The sequence below is a fragment of the Curcuma longa genome, chromosome 11, assembly GCF_044706935.1.
Source record: "Curcuma longa cultivar G26 ecotype Majalengka, Jawa Barat chromosome 11, ITB_CL_G26_1.1, whole genome shotgun sequence".
Lineage (NCBI taxonomy): Eukaryota > Viridiplantae > Streptophyta > Magnoliopsida > Zingiberales > Zingiberaceae > Curcuma > Curcuma longa.
Window position 1 is genome coordinate 19,988,796 of NC_133871.1, and position 13,213 is coordinate 20,002,008.

Sequence of the window (13,213 nt, forward strand, 5' to 3'; positions counted from 1 at the left end):
TTTAAATCAGTTGCGTGAGCTACTTTTGCCAACTCTTGCTGTTTTTTAATTTTTATTTTTGAAAAATTGCCTCCAAACATGATTTCTGTAAATCAATTGCTTCTTCAATTTTAAATTAATTTTGTTTGTCCAAATATAAGGGAATCCAAGTTAATAGGTAGCTCATGTTGGTTGGTAGCTCTTGTATCATGAATACAATTTCGGTGCACTTAAAGTTTATTATATTTATTAAAACATGTATTTATTTTTTAAATAATAATAATAATAAATCACAATCCAATCAGTCTTGTTCAATAGCAAGTAATGTAAGATGGTTTTGGCCTCTGACTGTCAAATTGTGATCAGGTTTGTCAAAACTCTCTTGGTCATGACTAAGCCACGATTGTACCGCCTAGTCTGAGATTGTGCAACCTTACATAGCTACGACTAGTGAATAGTCTAACCGGTAGGCATCGGAATTTTTTCAAAGTTATTTTATTAAAAAAAATTATTTGGTAAATTAATTAATTAGATCTATGCACTGTAAGAATAAAGACTATTTTGTGTTCATGTCATTAATGATGCAACTCCCATGAACGTGAAATTGACAAAGACAGGGCTGAAGAATGCAGGTGAACGTAGTTGATAAGCCTGTAAGCTCGATCCATTTGGTTTGAGTGAACGTTTCAGTTGTTTGGTTAATTTCGTAATTAAATTATCGATCGGTTTGGATGTGGCCTGTGCGAGGCGAAGGACACGTAATTAAATGGAGATGTGATGGCTGATTAATGGACATATCTACTTCGAAACGGACCGCTGATCAAATTGCAAATTGTACGCGATCATTTAATTAAATACGGTGCAGTGATAAAATACTTTAAAAATTAAATTTTAAAAAAAAATCTTAAATTTTAAATATGTAAAAGGGCAAATGCTACGGGCCTTGTTGAAATGGAAAGAACGAGCAACTCCTTTTGTTGGGCCGGCCCACAAGTAAATAAGTCGTGTGGCCTTGGTAGCGTGCAATAAGCTCTAGTGTAATTTTCCTAAAGTAGTTTATTGATGGTACAGAATGAAAACTAATTAATTTTACTACATCTATTCGTTATCATATTGAAGATGCTAATTTGGATTAATTAAACAGAATTAAACCTGAAAATTTTCACTGAAACAATTCAACAATTCTACGTTGTAGGTAAAAAATATCCCAAAATATCTAAATTTGGATTTATTGTTTCAATTATTATTTTATCAAATCAAAGAGTCATGCACGCATTGATGGATCAATTAGTGAATGATGATCTTGGAAGGAGGCTCGGCAAGAGATGGAGGCGGATCGATTGCATAATCCTCTGTGTTCACCTTCATCAGCATTCTCCAACGAACAGTATGACTCTCATCGACTTCATCAGCCCTATTCTCAGATACTGCATAATATTCCTGCAATTTATGGAAAGCATTAACATGTTAAATTAGAAGCTAGCTGATTCCTAACCCAAAAAACTAATAATCTTTGTTATAAAAACAAAAAAGCCAGTCTTCTATAAAATTAATATAAGGAATATAAAGAGCCATTTTCATTACCTTGGTCGTGGTTCCTGAAGGAGCTGCATACTTGACAAAGTTCCTGCTTTCCCTCCCTGAAAATGAAGAAGAATTAAGATCTTTTAGTAAATTAATGAAGACAGTCCTGAAATAATGGATTGAAGTTGTAGCTACCTCCCGATGCTGTTGATGGAAGTGAAACCATGATGATGAGCATGAAGAGAACAAAGGTACGTTTCTGTGCCATTAACTCCATCATCATACACTGCGATCTCTCAATCCCTTCAGTGCTTGGCTTTCTGATCATCTACTTGATATGATTTCGTTGTTTTCTTGGATCTTTCAAAACGAAAGAGCAAACAGAAGGAGAGAGATAGAGAAATTACTGTTACCTTGTCAGCTTAGCTAATAGAAGGAGAATATATATATATACATATATATAATTAATTATGTTAGTTATTAATTAACTTCCAGATTATTTTTAAGACGGATTTAGTATACCTAATATTTCGGATATATTCTTTTTCTATATATGGACCGTGCTTTAAGAGAAAAATAAATATAGGAAAGAGGGAGCCTGCACTTTCTCTGTATATAGACCATGCTTTATATACACGATGTTTATCTTATCATATAATATCATATATGATAAGGTAGATATCGTATATATATATATATATATATATATATATATATATATATATAAAATATTTATTAATTATTAATTAATTTTATAAACTTTTAATTATAGATAATTTTTTAAGATGAGCTTATTTTTCTTAAGATTGATTTCTTGTATTATATATATATAACAATATATATTTATTAATTATGTTAGTTATTAATTAACTATTGCTGATTCTTCTTCTTTTGGCTCTTTTTGGATAGGGTAAGGAAAAGGTTCATTAATGGAAGGGGAAGAGAAGGGAAGGAAAGAGAAGGGAAGGGATATAAATTACTTATGTTACCCTTGTTTGAGAGGAAGGGAAGATTCATTAACGTAACATGTGTTATTCTATTTGAGAAAAATGGAAAGGAAAAGAAATTAAGTTAAATATATAAAATTATAAAAATATCCTCACTTTTTAAATTGGACAATAATTTTATTTTTATAATATTAATAATTATTTTATAAATATAAATTAATTACTTTTTAAATAAAAACTAATATTTTAATAGAAGAGTTCATCATATGTTTTGTACTCTATTAGATGAACTAATAGATTATATTCATAAATTTAATTTACATATGTTAAGTAAACTATATGTTCAACATGCGGGCTTCAGTGCATCGCTTTGAGAAGGTATTACTCTACTGATTTTTTTATTTTATATGTTTTCATAAAACATTATAAATGTTATATATTGTTGCAACATGTGATAGTGATTTGAAGTGACAGATATATTCGCAACTAGAGAATGATTAGTCTACGAATTTACTGAATAAAAAAAAATTATAATTACCTAACAACGAGCAGAGATTTTGATGAAGAAGAAATGAGCTAAAGATCGTGTTCAGCTTGAAATTTAAAAAATTTAGGTTAAATAAATTAAATAAATTATTTGAGAATTAATATTTTAAAATAGGGATAAAATTAAAATAAATAATATTTAGAGTTCCTTCCCTTTCCTTACACACCAAATTAGAGTGTAAGAAAATCTTTTTTTTCATGGGTAAGGAAAATTAAAACTTACCCTTTCCTACCCTTTAAATTTCCTCACTCCTTTCCAAACAAAAATTAAAGTTCCCTTTCCCTTATTTACCCTTCCTTCCCCTTTCCTCACCTCCTCCCAAATAAAGCATTGGTTGTCGATACATCTCACAAACCCCTTCGTGTTTGCCTCAGGCGCCTGCGTACTATCTCGACGAGCTTGCGGCCCCCTTGCTCATCTCGCCGTCCATCAGCCGCTACATCTTGGTCTTCCTTCATATTTTTCTCTTATTTGACTTCATTTGAGATAAATTTTTATGTTTGAAAATAAATATTCTATCATGATGGATGTGGGTCTGTGATATTTAAAATCATAGACCATAGCCTGAATGGTTCGAACTATTTAGATTTGAGCAACAGTCTTACTAAGACTATTCGTTTTTATCTATAGAGTATTGATAAAGATGATCATTTGACTGATGATCCTCTCAAAGATGATTCAAAGCAAACATGACTAATAGGGGGTGCTCGTTTATTCTTTCAGATTTGAAATTGTATTGATAATAAGATAATTGGTTTGATCGATCATTATGAATTTGTTAAAGAACTGATAAATTATTTAGAATATTTATAATCTGGAAAAGGAAATATCTCCCACATATATAAGATTTGCAAGACCTTTTACCGTATGAAAAAAATAAGATCAACCTTTAATCAATTATTTTATGACATTCAAGAAGACATATGAGAAGATTAATATGTTACTGCCCTTTAACCATGATGTGAAGGTTCAACAACCTCCTCACAGATGGTCGCGCATGAGGCCGACCGTGTGAGGTTGCTGGGGTGGCGGATTCTACCTTTTGCAGAAAAAGGTTCAACAACACCAACAAGAGTAGATGATTATCATGAGCTTCCTCGTTGGTCCATCTTCTAATTTTGAGTCCGCTAAGCTACAAGTTATCTCTAGTTCTGAGGTTTCTTCTTTACAAGATGTATTTAGGCGCATTCTCCATATAGAAAATATTATACCCATTTTGCTTAGTGATGCTTTGGTAAGTCACAAAACTAATTATATACTTGGAAGATCAACTAGTTATAATGGAAACAAAGGAGGAGACTCACGAGACTTTCAAACTCAAACGTCAAATTTTGGTAGTATTGTGTGAAACTATTATCGTAAGCTAGGTCATACAAAGTTTGAGTGTAGAAATATTCGGTACAAAAATCAACAAAAACACTTGGCACATTTGCGCCCACCAATAATGTCTTTGATAAATCAGGTCTTATTTCTGTAGATAAATTTGTCAAGTTCTTAGAATCTTAGAAATCACTCAAGTCTTTGTCTTCCTCTATCATGTTGTTTTTCATATTGCATTGAATCCTATGTTTCATGAGCGAATTAAGCACATTAAAATTGATTGTGATAATTTATTCGTGGAAAGATTCAACAAAATTTAATTTCTATAGGATATGTGAAAATTGATGAACAATTAGGGGATATCTTTACAAAAACTTTAAATAAAATTCAGATTGATTATCTTTGTAACAAGTTGAACACAATTAATATTTATGTTCCAACTTGAGAAAAATATTAGCTGTATATGTATGATACCATATTAACTGTATATATGATATCATTTTAACTATATATATATATATATATATAACTTTTTAATTGTAGATAGTTTCTTAAGATGGATTTTATTTTTTAAAGATTAATTTTTAATTTTGTATATAAATATATCTAATCTTTTAATAAAAAGATATATTGTTTTTCTACTTCAAATAATATATATATATATATATATATATATATATATATATATATATATATATATATATATACTTTTTAATTGTAGATAGTTTCTTAAGATGGATTTTATTTTTAAAGATTAATTTTTAATTTTGTATATAAATATATCTAATCTTTTAATAAAAAGATATATTGTTTTTCTACTTCAAATAATATATATATATATATAAACTTTAACCTTGTTTATTAGGGATGATAATATAATTAACTAGAATGTAAGAGAACACAAATTAAAGGAAAATACCAATTCATTGCAACAAGCTTTACAAGTGAGTCACTAGGGAGGAATGATCCCCTTTTAAATGTATAGGTTTGTCCAAGAATAAATCTGATGAGAAGAATTAGGCATTCAATGCTGATAATTAAGTATATTCTATCCAACTGTAGTAAAAAATGAAATTTATTATTTAACAGTTTCATACGGTTGATCCTACGACTATTTATGAAGAGGTAAATCAAGAAGTTGTAGTTAATCACTAGGGATAGGATATTTTTCTCAACTTCATTGAGATTCAATTATTGCTCATTGTAATAATATCTGTCCCACAGTAGCCAACTCAACTCTGCCCTGAGGGCAAGTGTATCCTATCGAGATGCCAAAATAACATTCGAGGAATATCAATTGAAATGTATAGGTTTATATAAAGCTGGTCTCATACACAATAATTTGCTTAACGTAGGTCCCCTTTTCTTATCTTGACCAGAATGCTTTGGCCTTAATTATTAAGGAAGGAAAAAGATGAATGACAAATATTTAGAAGAATAAATGAAAGAATTATCAAATTTTAATTTTGAAAGTTGATTTCTGAGTGTATGTTCTTATTTAATGAAGTTCATACATTTAGATTATAAAAAAAAATCTCTTAAATTTTAAATGTAAAAGGCAAAATGCTACGGGCCTTGTTGAAAATGGAAAAAGCCCACAGGTAAATAAGTGGTATGGACTTGGTAGCGTTCCGTGAGCTCTCGTATAATTTTCCTAAAGTAGTTTATTGATGATACAGAATGAAAACTAATTAATTTTACTAAATCTATTCTTTTTCATATTGAAAATGCTAATTTGGATTAATTGAACATAATTAAAACTGAATAATTTCACTGAAACAATACAACAATTCTATGCTGTAGGTAAAAAATATCCCAAAATATCTAAATTTGGATTTATTGTTTCAATTATTTTTTCTATAAAATCAACGAGTTGATCAATTAGCTTGGGATGAGCTTGGAAGGAGGCTTGGAGGGGATGCGCTCGGAAGGAGGCTTGCCAAGAGATGGAGGCGGATCGGCACTTCCATAATCCTTTGTGTTCACCTTCATCAGCATTCTCCAACGAACAGTAGGACTCTCATCGACTTCATCAGCTCTATTATGATCAGATACTGCGTAATATTCCTGCAATTGATGGAAAACATTATCATGTTAAATTAGAAGCTAGCTAATTCCTATAACCCAAAAAACTAATAATATTTGTTATAAAAACAAAAAAGCCAGTCTTCTATAAAATTATTATAAGGAAGGAATATAAAGAGCCATTTAATTTTCATTACCTTGGTCGTGGTTTTTGAAGGAGCTGCATACTTGACAAAGTTCCTGCTTTCCCTCCCTGAAAATGAAGAAGAATTAAGATCTTTTAGTAAATTAAGACAGTCGTGAAATAATGGATTGAAGTTGTACCTACCTCCCGATGCTGTTGATGGAAGTGAAATCATGATGATGATCATGAAGAGAACAAAGGCACGTTTCTGTGCCATTAACACCATCACCATACACTGCGATATCTCAATTCCTTCAGTGCTTGGCTTTCTGATCATCTACTTGATATGATTTCTTTGTTTTCTTGGATCTTTCAAAACGAAGGAGCAAACAGAAGAGAGAGAGAGAGAAATTAATGTTACCTTGTCCTAATTAGCTTAGTTAATAGAAGGACAATGGTTCAGACAGTATATATATATATAAATAAATAAATAAATAAATAAATAATTATGTTAGTTATTAATTAATTTTATTAACTTCCACATAATTTTTAAAATGAATTTAGTATACCTAATCTTTCGGATATATCTTCTTTTTCTATATATGGACCGTGCTTTAAGAGAAAAATAAATATTGGAAAGAGGGAGCCAACACTTTCCCTGTATATGGACCATGCTTTAAGATATATACGATGTTTATGTTATCATATAAATATACATATATATTATATATGATAAGGTAGACATCGTATATATATATAATATTTATTATTTATTAATTAATTTTATTAACTTTCTAATTGTAGATAATTTTTTAAGATGAGTTTATTTTTCTTAAGATCGGTTTCTTGAATTATATATATATATATATATATAACAATATATATTTGTTAATTATGTTAGTTATTAATTAGTTTAATTAACTTTCTAATTGTAGATAATTTGCTAAGATGAATTTAGTTTTTAAAAATGAATTTAAGTCCTTGTATATAAATATATCTAATGTTTTAATAAAGATATATATTATTTTTCTACCTCAAATAATATAGTATTAAAGCATTAGAGATTCATAATTAAGGTTCCATCCTCGTTGCTACTACCCTCTTATTTTTCATGTGTCAATGTACGATAAAGTCAACCACTGCCACCTCTTCTTCTTTTGCGCTTTTTTGGATAGGGTAAGAAAAAATATTCATTAATGAAAGGAGAAGAGACGGGAAGTGAAGGGAAGGGCAGGGATGTAAAATACTTATGTTCTCCTCGTTTGAGAGTATTCATTTACGTAACATGTGTTATTTTATTTGGGAAGAGGAAAGGAATGGTTGAATATATAAAATTATAAAAATATCCTCATTTTTTAAATTAGACAATGATTTTATTTTTTTATAATATTAATATTTATTTTATAAATATAAATTAATTACTTTTTAAATAAAAAATAAATTTTTAATAGAAGAGTTTATCATATCATTCGTTACTCTATTAGATGAACAAATAGATTATATTAATAAATTTAATTTATATATTTTAAGTAAACTATGTGTTCAGCATGCGGCTTTAATACATCGCTTTGAAAAGGTATTACTCTACTATTTTTATTTTATTTTATAAGTTTTTCATAAAACATCACAAATGCTATATATTGTTGCAACATGTGATAGTGATTTGAAGTGATGAATATATTCACAACTAGAGAATGATTAATCTACGGATTTACTGAATAAAGAAAAAATTATAATTACCTAACAACAAGTAGAGATTTAGTGAAGAAGAAAGGAACCAAAAGATCGTGTTCAACGAAAAATTTAAAAATTTAGATTAAATAAATTAAATAAATTATTTGAGAATTAATATTTTAAAATAGGGATAAAATTGAAATAAATAATATTTAGAGTTGTTTGTCTTTCCTTACACCCCAAATTAGAGTGTAAGAAAATCTCCCTTTTAATGGGCAAGGAAAATTAAAAGCTACTTACCCTTTTCTCACTTTTTTCCAAACAAGGTTTAAAGTTCCCCTTCTTCTTATTTCTTCCTTCCCCTTTCCTCACCTTCTCCCAAACAAAGCGTTGGTTATCAATACATCTCACAAACCCCTTTGCGTTTGCCTCAGACGCTTGCATACCATCTCGATGAGCTTGTGGCCCCCTTGCTCATCTCGCCGCCCATCAGCGCCACATCTTGGTCTTCCTTTATATTCTTCTCTTATTTGATTTTCTTTGAGATAAATTCTTATGGTTGAAAATAAATATTCTATCATGATGGATGTGGTGTCTGTGATCGATGTTTAAAATCACAGACCATAAACTGAATGGTTCAAAATATTTGGATTAGAATAAGACTGTTCATCTTTATCTATAGAGTATTGATAAAGTAAGTCATTTGACTGATGATCCTCTTAAAGATGATTCAAAGCAAACATGACTATTAGGGGATGCTTGTTTATTCTTTTAGATTTGAAATTGTATTGATAATAAGGTAATTGGTTTGATCGATCATTATAAATTTGTTAAAGAACTGATGAATTATTTAAAATCTTTATAATATGGAAAAGGAAACCTCTCCCATATGTATGAGATTTGCAAGACCTTTTATCGTATGAAAAAATAAGATCACCCTTTAATCAATTATTTTATGACATTCAAGAAGACATATGAGAAGATTAATATGTTGCTGTCCTTTAACCATGATGTGAAAGTTCAACAACACCAACGAGAGTAGATGACTATATCATGAGTTTCCTCGTTGGTTCATCTTCTAATTTTGAATCTGCTAAGCTACAAGTTGTCGCTAGTTCTGAGGTTTCCTCTTTACAAGATGTATTTAGCCGCGTTCTCCATACAAAAAATATTATATCCATTCCGCTTAGTGGTGCTTTGGTAAGTCGCAAACTAATTATGTGCTTAGAAGATCAACTAGTCACAGTGGAAACAAAGGAGGAGACTCACGAGACTCTCAAACTTGAACGTTAAATTTTGGTAGTATTGTGTGCAATTATTGTCGTAAGCTAGGTCATACAAAGTTTGAGTGTAGCTAGTACAAAAATCAACAAAAACACTTGGCCCATTTGCGTCCACTAATAATACCTTTGATAAACCAGTTCTTATCTCTACAGATAAATTTGTCAAGTTATCAGAATCTTAGAAATCACTCAAGTCTTCGTTTTCCCCTATCATGCTGTTTTTCATATTACATTGAATCTTTTGTTTCATGAGTGAATTAAGCACATTGAAATTGATTGTGATAATTTATTCGTGAGAAGATTTAACAAAATTTAATTTCTACAGGATATGTGAAAATTGATGAACAATTAGGGAATATATTTATAAAAACTTTAAATGAGATTCAGATTAATTATCTTTGTAACAAGTTGGGCACGATTAAAATTTATGCTCCAACTTGATGGAAAATATTAGTTGTATGTATGATACCATATTAACTGTATATATGATACCATATTAACAATATATATTTATTATATATATATTATTAATCAGTTTTATTAATTTTTTAATTATAGATAGTTTCTTAAGATGGATTTTATATTCTAAGGTTAATTTATAATTTTATATATAAATATATCTAATCTTTTAATAAAAATAGATTTTTTTCTACTTCAAATATATATATATATATATATATATATATAAAAATTAACTAGAATGGAAGAGACCACATATTAAAGGAAAATACATATTCATTGCAAAAAGGTTTACAAGTGAGTCACTAGGGAGGAATGATTCCCTTTTAAATGCTTAGGTCGGTCCAAGAATAAATCCTATGAGATGAATTAGAAATTCAATGCTGACAACTAAGTATATCCTATCCAACTGTAATAAAAAGTAAAATTTGTCACTCTAATCGTTTCATACGATTTGTCCTACGATCATTTATGAAAAAGGTAAATCAAAAAGTTATAATTGACTATTAAGGAGGATATTTTTTCGACTTCATCAAGATTAACTATCGCTCATTATAACAATATCTGTCCCACAGTAGTTAACTCAACTCTGCCTTGAGGGCAAGAGTATCCTATCCAAGGACCTCGATTGAGATGCCAAAATACCATTCGAGGAATATCGATTGAAATGTATAGGTTTATGTAAAGCTTGTCTCATACACATTAATTTGCTTAATGTAGGTTCCCTTTTCTTATCTTGACCAGAGTGCTTTGGCCTTAATTATTAAGGAACAAAAAAGACGAATCATATAGTGACAAAATATTTAGAAGAATAAATGAAAGAATTATCAAATTTTAATTTTGAAAGTTGATTTCTGAGTGTATGTTCTTATTTAATGAAGTTCAGACATTTAGATTATATATAAAAAAAATATCTTAAATTTTAAATGTAAAAGGTAAAATGCTACTGGCCTTGTTGAAAATGGAAAAAGCCCACAAAGTAAATAAGTGGTGTGGACTTGGTAGCGTTCCGTGAGCTCTCGTATAATTTTCCTAAAAAAGATGATAAATTTCATTGAGGGTACAGCCGACCCGGTCCGTATAATTTTCCTAAAGTAGTTTATTGAGGGTATAGAATGAAAACCAATTAATTTTACTAAATCTATTCTTTATCATATTGAAAATGCTAATTTGGATTAATTGAACAGAATTAAAACTGAATAATTTTACTGAAACAATTCAACAATTCTATGTTGTAGGTAAAAAAAAATCCCAAAAATCTAAATTTGGATTTATTGTTTCAATTTTTGTTTTATAAAATCAAAGAGTTTGGATAAAATGAAAAAAAATGAAACTAAATATTTTACTGAAATTATTTATTTTCGTCATATATTAGGTGTAAACCTAAAAAAAAAGAAGATATATGTATTGCGCAAAATCTCTAAAAATATTAATTTCTAATAAGGTGAATGCTTTTGAATTTTAAAATTAAATAAATTCCACAGTAATATAAACTTCAATCAAGAATATAAAAAAAACTGATAAAATATACATTGAAAAGAAGAATCCTTTTATTTATATAGTAAAAATTAAGAACCGTCCTCTTTTAAAAATTATTATAACAACATTCTATCGATAATTTTTTATCCCAAAATATTTTTTTTCATTCTACTTTAGAGTTCTTTTGTACAAAACAATATAATCTTAGAGTTATTTTGTATAAAATAATATCATTTTAAAATAATTTTAACTCATATTTAATTAAAATTTGCTCCACCTTAAAAGTAAAATTTGACAGAGAAATGCATGCTGGAATGGATTAGAAAAGCCCTTTTGATTCTCTTTGGTTTTTTCTACCAAATTAATTATTCAATTTTGGCTCTGTAACGAAGCACACTGTTACAGTAAAAAAGTAAAATTTATCACTCCAACAATTTTATATGATTAATCTCATGACTATCTTATCCATTACAACAAATTTGTTTCACAGTAACCAACTTAATTATGCCCGGAGACCATGTAATTAAGCTCCAGTTTCAATGGCCAATGCAAGGAAAGCCTCGTGGAATTTAGTGAAGCCTAAGACCTAACTGATCACACAGATATATATCAAATATATACTTCAGCAGGAAATCAAATCATATATGTGCTTGCAATCCAGAACGATATGTACTATATACACCATCTAATATATATTGTTCATCACTTAATCACTAGATTGGTAGATTATATAGTACCATGCTATATATTTGTCCTTCTTCCTGCAGCTGAACATATATATATATATATATATATATATCGAGAAGCATGCACGCATTGATGGATCATGGATCAGTTAGGGATGAGCTTGAAAGGAGGCTTGGAAAGGGATGGAGTCGGATCGTAACTTCCATAATCCTTTGTGTTCACCTTCATCAGCATCCTCCAACGAACAGTAGGACTCTCATCGACTTCATCAGCTCTATTCTCAGATACTGCATAATATTCCTGCCATTGATGGAAAACATTATCATGTTAAATTAGAAGCTAGCTAATTCCTAACCCAAAAAACTAATAATCTTTGTGTCTTGTGTCTTCCATAAAATTAATATAAGGAAGGAATATAAAGAGCCATTTTCATTACCTTGGTCATGGTTCTTGAAGGAGCTGCATACTCGACAAAGTTCCTGCTTTCCCTCCCTGAAAATGAAGAAGAATTAAGATCTTTTAGTAAATTAAGACAGTCATGAAATAATGGATTGAAGTTGTACCTACCTCCCGATGCTGTTGATGGAAGTGAAACCATGATGATGATCATGAAGAGAACAAAGGTACGTTTCTGTGCCATTAACACCATCACCATACACTGCGATCTCTCAATCCCTTCAGTGCTTGGCTTTCTGATCATCTACTTGATATGATTTCTTTGTATTCTTGGATCTTTCAAGAACGAAGGAGCAAACAGAAGGAGGGAGAGAGAGAAATTAATGTTACCTTGTCCTGATTAGCTTAGCTAATAGAAGGAGAATGCTGCAGACATTACTGTTGGATATGGCCAAAGAAGTTGTGAGGAAAATTAGATACTCAATTCTTTATACGTGACAATGCAAATCTCACTGGACTCTTTTTTAAAACACACAAGAGAAAAATAAATATTGAAAAGTGGGAGCCGGCACTTTCTCTATGGACCATGCTTTAAGACAACTACATGATGTCTTTGCCATTACTTTAAGACTGGGTATATATATATATATATATAACTTTAACCTTGTTTATTAGGGATGATAATATAATTAACTAGAATGGAAGAAAACACAAATTAAAGGAAAATACATATATTCATTGTAACAAGCTTTACAAGTGAGTCACTAGG

General features: G+C 29.5%; 3 protein-coding genes across 4 annotated transcripts; all 3 read right to left on the minus strand.

The window, feature by feature from the left end:
* Positions 1–1,266: 1,266 nt before the first annotated feature.
* Positions 1,267–1,876, minus strand: LOC141838039 (uncharacterized). The gene is made up of 3 exons (XM_074725425.1): positions 1,699–1,876; positions 1,564–1,619; positions 1,267–1,419 (listed from the first exon to the last, which is right to left on the minus strand). Exons 1-3 carry the CDS (start codon positions 1,829–1,831, stop codon positions 1,267–1,269), a joined length of 342 nt encoding a protein of 113 aa, XP_074581526.1. The 5' UTR covers positions 1,832–1,876.
* Positions 1,877–6,198: 4,322 nt separating this feature from the next.
* Positions 6,199–6,850, minus strand: LOC141837301 (uncharacterized). Its single transcript, XM_074724729.1, has 3 exons — positions 6,671–6,850; positions 6,540–6,595; positions 6,199–6,384 (listed from the first exon to the last, which is right to left on the minus strand). Exons 1-3 carry the CDS (start codon positions 6,801–6,803, stop codon positions 6,199–6,201), a joined length of 375 nt encoding a protein of 124 aa, XP_074580830.1. The 5' UTR covers positions 6,804–6,850.
* Positions 6,851–11,979: 5,129 nt separating this feature from the next.
* LOC141842109 (uncharacterized) lies at positions 11,980–13,008 on the minus strand. Of its 2 annotated transcripts, none has more exons than XM_074730324.1 (4): positions 12,835–13,008; positions 12,616–12,748; positions 12,485–12,540; positions 11,980–12,348 (listed from the first exon to the last, which is right to left on the minus strand). In XM_074730324.1, exons 2-4 carry the CDS (start codon positions 12,746–12,748, stop codon positions 12,193–12,195), a joined length of 345 nt encoding a protein of 114 aa, XP_074586425.1. In that variant the 5' UTR covers positions 12,835–13,008; the 3' UTR covers positions 11,980–12,192. The 2 variants fall into 2 exon arrangements, with proteins under 2 accessions (XP_074586425.1, XP_074586426.1); XM_074730325.1 differs by having other exon boundaries at positions 12,616–12,740; positions 12,835–13,006.
* Positions 13,009–13,213: the final 205 nt, after the last annotated feature.